This window comes from Phodopus roborovskii, unplaced genomic scaffold (genome assembly GCF_943737965.1).
Source record: "Phodopus roborovskii unplaced genomic scaffold, PHOROB, whole genome shotgun sequence".
In the NCBI taxonomy this organism is placed as follows: Eukaryota; Metazoa; Chordata; class Mammalia; order Rodentia; family Cricetidae; genus Phodopus; species Phodopus roborovskii.
In genome coordinates, this window is record NW_026126546.1 from 7,394,111 (window position 1) to 7,401,310 (window position 7,200).

Here is a 7,200-nt window from a genome sequence, read left to right on the forward strand (position 1 = left end):
GAAGGTCATGTGTTAAGGCGGACTATTTGACTCTCGGTTTAGGGTGGACCTCACTAAGCAGTGAGTGAGGCTGGCCAGGGAAGCAGTGAGAAGGAGGTTTACCTGGCAGAAACAGATCGAAACCATTCATCTTCTGCCAGCAGCAGTCAATGCAATGAGGTATGCCTGCAATCAATGCCAGGATGAGGCCTTGCAGGATGAGGGCTTACTAAGGCCCCTAGCTGGTCCTGGCACACTCTTGTCCCTGAATGTCAAGGGCTTGAATGTTGCATTTGGGTCAGTCCTTTCTGTTTAGGGCTGCCTTTCTACCCTGCACCCCAGAACCTGGTAGACATTTTTGCCTGAGCCTGATGAGCTGAACCAGTTGAGGAGCTGCCTCCTCACCATCAGGACCAGTTCCTAGTTCCAGGAGACACTACTTTCTTGCTGAAGGACTCCAAGACTTCCCTAGGAGGCTGGGGGTTGGTTAGGGAAGTGGACATCTCTCCTGCCCAGTGTTGCAAATTCTATCTAAAGATATAATTGTTCCCCAACAGCTCAGATCCTGCTTAGACAGCTGGCTTGGCCCCTTCTCCAGTGGATGGAGTGAGGTTCCATGCAGGTGCCCATAGGATCCTGTCCCTTGCAGGCCCCATGTGGCAGGTAACTCCCCTAGCATATTTCACTGTGGCTTGGTAAGGAATTCTGATGAGGACACATTTGCTGCTGAGGGGCTCAGAGACTGAGGTCAGCATGTGACCTCAGTCCAAGGTACCAGAGAGTAACTGGAATAAAATGTTCTCCCAACGATTGCCTTGTCCTGGGTCTAACTCTACATTTTGAAAGGGCTGAGGAGAATGGCTAGTGACCTGAGCACCCTGAGAGCGCGGCAATGGTGCTAGTATTCCCACCCAGAGCACAGCATGTAGGATGTGTATGGTTAGAGGCGTACCATGGGAAGATCCATTGTTCATACAAAACAAGAGTCAAAGGGGCCATCACTGCCATGGGGACCTGTGCTGCTGTGCTAGGATCTGCAAAGTGCCACTGGATTTCCAGGGTGGGCAGAGATTTGTCCTGAGAGCAATACAACAGCAACAGAAGCCAGGCCATTAAAGTCAGGTGAAGACACAGTGGAGAGGTGAGAGAGTGAGGTAGGCCTGCTTGTTTTATCAGTGGACAACCTGTACCCCACACAGCTGCTGACCAGGGTCCAAAGCCTATGAGAACTCCAAGTTCATTGAAATGTATTACAGTCTCTCCCAGACAAAGCTGGCTTTACTCAGGGCAAGGCAAAGCAGTTCCGGGTACCCCAACACACACACACACACACACACACACACACACACAGAGAGAGAGAGAGAGAGAGAGAGAGAGAGAGAGAGAGAGAGAGAGAGTGCCCAGGCTCCGAACTGTGAAGGACCAACTGATGGAGAAGACTGGCCTAAAGATGGGACTGCTGGTCAAGGACCAGTGTTCCTTCCACACATCCTCAGGGCTTGAGAACGGAGGGCAACAGGAGAGGGAAACCAGCTCTTTGGACTAGCATGGGTGTGTGTGTGTGTGTGTGTGTGTGTGTGTGTGTGTGTGAGAGAGAGAGAGAGAGAGAGAGAGAAAACATGAGAAACACACACACACTCACACACACACACACACACACACACACACAGGGAGGGACTCCCCCAGGCTCCTGGCCCCTTCTCCTGCCTGGTGCCACCTTGGGTGACCTGGTGGCTGTGGAGTGTCTGCTTCCAGGTGAAGCAGTGGGGGAAGACAACTCCAGGGTCCCCTGTTAAGACTGAGAGTGAAGTGAGCCCTTCAAACTTTGAATGTCCTCTCCCAATGAAACTCAAAAGCACACCAAATAAACCACCACTCTCCACACAGAGCAGGGCCCACCTGTAGGTAGGAGCAGTCAACTTAGGGACAATGGAGAAGGGTGACCCTGGTGGACTGTCCTGTCCAAGCAACTTCCCCTGAGATCCCACACATGGAGGCTACAGATGGACCAGCAGCGGAGGCAGGAGAAAGCACCTCAGCGCCTTGCTGGAGAGCCAGAATGCTTTTGTTGTTGTTTTTTGTTTGTCCGTTTGTTCAAAGGATTTCTATACAGGTTCTACTGTCCTAAGTGCCAGTAAGGTCAGTGAATACACAGCCTCATTGGCTCTTGTGACAAATTGGTAGTCAAAGAAAGAGAGTCCTGCTTTCACCTGCCTGTGCCTTCTGGTTTTAGTCCCCAGAACTCTAGAACATACTGTCATTTTTACATTGCACGCTACTCCTCACTCTTGGACCTTTAAGTCTTCCACGGAGGTCCAGTTCCCTGTCAGGAGAAGAGTAAAATTTAGGACCCCGAAAGGTGTCCAGTCTGCCCCACCCACCTACCCCAGGACAGCCTTCCCACATCCCTAGCCAGCTTTTGGAGAGAAGCACCCACTCACTCAGGCCTGCTACCAGGAGAGTCTCTGCCCAGCGACTACACAGCAGCGAGTCCATCCAGAAAACGTCCCTTTTTATTCCATATGCAAAGAAGTGAATTCATCACAGAAAAAAAAAAAAAAAAAAAAGTCTTCGCCAAGCCAAGAGAACCAAGGCCGCTCAAGAGAGAAACCCTCTTCGGAAGAGAGGCCCAAGATGGGATGTCCCAAGGCCCGTGGCTCTCTGCGCTGTCCCTTGGAAGGGGACCCTGCTGCCTAGCTCCTGTGAGGTCCCGAGAAGGAGACAGTTTTAGTTAGGGGCAGGGTGCCTCGGGGACAGTTCCTTGGCCAGCCCGTTCCAAGTATCCATTTGCTGCCGAGGAGCCCGCATCTTCACAGCACTCGGGTGCGGGCGGGCGAGAGCTGTCGAATCGCCGCTTTCCTCCTAGCGGGGCTCCAGCCGCGGTCCGGTGCACTCTGGAGCGGCTGCCCGCGGAGACGGCAGCCCGAGGGACTGCGAGGCGCGCCTGCGTGGAGGGCGCGGGCTCACACCAGCCCCGGCATCTGCGCGCGCAGGAAGGGCACCGAGGCGGCGGCGGGGAAGGCGGCCAGCGGGTAAGCCAGCGCGCCTGAGAAACCGAGCAGCGGCGGCGGCGGCGCGGGTGCGGGCGGCGCCAGCGGGAAGGGCAGCGCGGGCCCCGCGGCGGCCGGGGGACTCTCGTGGTAGAGCACCGGTACGCGGACCAGACGCTGCGCGCCCGGCGGGGACAAACTGGCCGCCTCCAGCTCCGCCGCCAGCTGCCGCTTCCACTTGTTTCGACGGTTCTGGAACCAGATCTTGACCTGCGTCTCGGTGAGCTGCAGCGAGGCGGCGAGGCCCGCGCGTTCCGCGCTGCTCAGGTAGCGCTTCAGGTCGAAGGTGGACTCGAGCTGGAAGACCTGGCTGCGCGAGAAGACTGTGCGCGTCTTCTTCTTGCGGCCGCCGCGAGCCTCCCCTGCCGCAGCCGTCGCTGCAGCCGGGACCTCGGCCAGTTCCGCCGCCTCCTCCCCTCCGGCCGCTGGGCCCTGCGTTGTCTCCTCCCGCGGCAAGGCTCCCGGCCCGGGGCACCGCGACCAAGAGCTCTCTGCACGGCCCATCTCCTCACCAGTCTCCGGAGAGTCCCGGTCGCTTGCTGCAGGGGAGAAATGGGCATGGTGGTAGGTTCTAAGGGAATGCCTAGTAGGAGTCACTAAGGCTAGATTCCTCCCACCGTCAAATCCTCCACAGCCACAATGCCACAGGCTGGGAAATATTTCCTGCGCAGGGGTTGGGGCCTCTGACACTTAGGGGTGGGAGGAGAGGCAGAGGCAGAAGGTGAAGCTCAAGGCCAGGGCAAACACGTGGCAGCATACACCCAGAGGAGGTCAGAGGCAGACAGAAAGAAAAAGGGCTAACTCAAAAGGCAAGTTGACCTTTGTGATTGCTCCTGGTTCAGGCCTGCCACTACCGCACAAAAGACTGGCAGAGGCTAGGGACAAAAGGGCCCATGTCCTTCAGGGTTTAGTACACACTGAGACTGACACACAACCTGGCAGCTGGGCGCCAAGGCTTCCCCATTACTCACGGTGGGGAGGGGGTGGGCAGACACCAGGGGAAAAACTCTCATGAGAAACGAATGCACATCCCCCCCCCCCACTGGGGTGACAGTAGCCCAGCCCTGACCCAGACACTCTCAGAGGCGGGCCTCTTCAGCAGCAAACAAACTCCAGGGGAGCACAGAGGAAGGCTGCTCTGTGGACCGCAATATCCCAGCCTGCCCCGAGCATCTCCTACACTTGCCTGGGGCTCCTTTCCTAGAGAATCTCTGGACTCATGCCCCAAGTACCAAGCTCAGGGCTGGCAAGAGATGTCACCAGGTTAAAAAAAAAATTCACGGAGCCCCTGGTGATCCTCTAGACTGCAAGACCCAGCCTGTCCTGACTAATAAAAAGACCAAGGTGGGTTTGGAACCAGGTTATACCTGAGCATGGAGGGTTTGTGTGCATGGCTAAACTCTGCCTGGTGCCCTTGGAAGCATGCTGACCCCACTTGTGTCCCTGCCCAGCCTCCGAGTTCAGTTCTGTCAGTACCCACTACAAAGTCACATAGCAGGATGGTGCGTGTGCAGCCAGACCTAGGGGCTTAGTGCATAAGACACCCTAAGTCCCTATACTCACAGAGGTCCACATATTGCCAGGAAGTGCTAATCTGACTCGCCTGCTCTGATAGGAATAGGGGACCCTAACCCGCATGGTACGAAATAAGGAGGGGTCACCTCTGGGGGGGGGGGTTGACCACTGGGCTGCAGGTGAGGATGGCCTAACTAGAAGGGAGAATAAAATGCACTCTGCAAGAGTCTCATCACCGGATTTCAGTAAACTACAGGGCCCTGTTTATAAGTTTCTGTAAAGAAGACAGGCATCCCAGACCTGGGCTGAGAGATCTGTCCTACTCCATGCCAGGAAGGTGGTAGGTATCTAACGGAAAAGAGTGGTCCCAGGCCACTTACTACACCAAAGCTCCAGAACCCACACACACAGATGGCTCCGGAGCCTCAGTGGGCAAAGTCTCTAGTTATATAGAAGTCTGTGTGTTTAGAGACAAGCTGGCGAAGAGGGGCTGGGGTGGGAGAGGTTGAAATATCTTTCCTAGTCTTCTCGAGGGTTGTTCTCTAAAGGGCAGGCCCTAAGAGAGGTAAGGACCCTCTGAAGACAGAGGCAGAGTCAGGATGTCCAGGCCAGAGGGGTAAGTGGGTTCTGGGATTGAGGAGCCCCCACCCACATTCTTTGAGCCCTCTACAGGAAACAAAGGCCAAGGCGGGGGAGGGGCAAGAAATGAAGAGGGGGTGGAGTGGACCCTTCAGAGTGGACTCCTACCACCCTCAGCCCTGGGGCCTAGGAAGACCCTAAGGGAGGCCCAGGCCCAGCCCGGGCTCTTACTGCAGCCAGTGGAGCACATGATACTTAGGCGGGCACAGCTGTTGTGGAAGAAGGCCTCCCAACCAGCCCCCATAACTGTGGATCTTCTGCTCAGTCCTCCTTTTTATTTTAGTGTTTGGCCTCACGGTCTCCCTTCCTCTGCTCCCTTCCTCTCCATCATTTCCTTTTCATCTTCACCCTCTCAATACACGCCTTTCCCCTCTCTTGTCTTCCCGCGGCCTGTTTCACCCTCCTCTCTCCAGTCTGCAATTGCGCGTCTCCCGGCCCCACTCCCGGCCTTAGAATCTCCACGCGTGGACTGCCATCCCTGGTCTCCAAAAACTGCCCAAGCTGGCGTTCCAAGAGGGGTCTCATACCACCCAGACCCCGGTATACAGAAGACTACTGCTCAGCAAGCCCTAAGTCGCCAAAAGAACGCGCAGGGAGGAAGCAGGGCCCTGCGCATTGCCCACTGATTCCCGCACCCTCACTCACTGTCAGGACTCAGGCCACCTCCGTAGCCGCCCTGGGCCCGTGGGTACCACCGCGTCGTGCCTCCGCAGCCGAGCACGAAGGGCGGTCCGGGCCCGGGAGGCGGCCGGGGCCCTAGGCCCAGCGCCCGGGCCCTTGCCTCCCCGCCCGACCCGCTTCCCGCACGTAGCTGTCGTCGCCTCTGCAGCCTTCGCCGCCGCGCCTGCTCTGGATCGTCGTCCTCGGGGTCGTCGTCGTCTTCCTCCTCCTCGCGGACGCCATCGCCCTGGGCTGAGCGTCCCGCGCCCTTGGCCTCGGCTGCCAGCAGGTTCTCGATGAGGAAGGAGGAGGCACGGGCTGGCGTGGCGCGCCCAGGTTCGGTCAGCTCATCCGGCATCGCGGCCGCGGGCCCGTCGGGCAATGGTGGGATCCTGGGGGTCCCGGGTGCCCCGGGGCGCAGCCGCTTCCCGACCTCGCCGGGATTGTGGCGAGCGGCTGCCCAGCGCAGGCGCGGGCCGGCCCTGGAGAGCCGCTGCCCCGAGCGCGGGCGTCGGGCTCCACGAGGCGGGCGTCGGCTTCTGCGCCGCGCTGGGCTGGGCGGGAGCGGGTGCGTGCGGATAGCGTTCCCGCAGCTGCCTCGCTCGCCTTTCTCGTAGCGGTTCAGGTCGCCGCCCCGGCCGGCCTCACGGGGGGCGGGGAGGGGGCGGGGCAGGGGCGGGGCGGCGCGGGCTCCGCTGGCTCGGCCCCAAGGACCCGCCGGGTCCCCGAGAGAAGTCACAGCCAGAGACGCCGCCCGGACGGACCCTGCGCGCAGGCGGCAGCGCGGCCCAGGGCAGGCGGCCCCGTGGTCGCGCGGTCGTGGGGACGACCGTGCGTGATGCATTCCGGCGGTCCCCCGCATCCGCGCTAGGGGGTGGGAGAAGGGCGGGGCCTCGGCTGGGAGGCCGACCATTGGCTACAGGGTCGCTCTGAGGCCCAGGTTAGCCAATGATGTCGGTGGAGAGCCAGTACTCACCCGCCGAGAGCGCGTCGGACCCCGCAGAACGCGCGGTTTGTGCGTGAGTTCTTGTGTTCCTGTGACTGTGTGTTCGCACGCGTGTAAGAACTGTAGCTGACTGGACCGCAATCTCACTTTTTAAAAGACCCAGTGCGTGTAATTAAAAAAAGGAAACTCTGCCAAAGCGAGGTTGTAGAAATACGACATATTTTAACACTGACGCGTAACGAAATATGCTTTCCGTGCCATCGCGGTGCGATGGAATGCTCTTGTTTCCAGGGTTCAGTCTCTATGTGTAACCCGCAGGGCCTGGCTCCTGCCTCCTGGTGTCACGCTGGCGAGGAGCCTGGTACCTCCGTTCTGGCATCTCCATTCCAGGCTCGATCTTTTTCAGGCCGG

The 7,200-nt window shown here is 58.7% G+C and overlaps 1 protein-coding gene across 1 annotated transcript; it reads right to left on the bottom strand.

The window, feature by feature from the left end:
• Positions 1–2,858: 2,858 nt before the first annotated feature.
• On the bottom strand, positions 2,859–6,410 carry Hmx1 (H6 family homeobox 1). Its single transcript, XM_051200257.1, has 2 exons — positions 5,829–6,410; positions 2,859–3,568 (listed from the first exon to the last, which is right to left on the bottom strand). Exons 1-2 carry the CDS (start codon positions 6,199–6,201, stop codon positions 2,943–2,945), a joined length of 999 nt encoding a protein of 332 aa, XP_051056214.1. The 5' UTR covers positions 6,202–6,410; the 3' UTR covers positions 2,859–2,942.
• Positions 6,411–7,200: the final 790 nt, after the last annotated feature.

Bases quoted from the DNA above. Each gene is read 5' to 3' on its own strand.
- Hmx1 (XM_051200257.1), bottom strand. From the start codon at position 6,201: ATGCCGGATGAGCTGACCGAACCTGGGCGCGCCACGCCAGCCCGTGCC. The intron at 3,569-5,828 runs GTGAGTGAGGGT...TCTCCCCTGCAG, and splicing joins AGGTGGCCTGAGTCCTGACA to CAAGCGACCGGGACTCTCCG.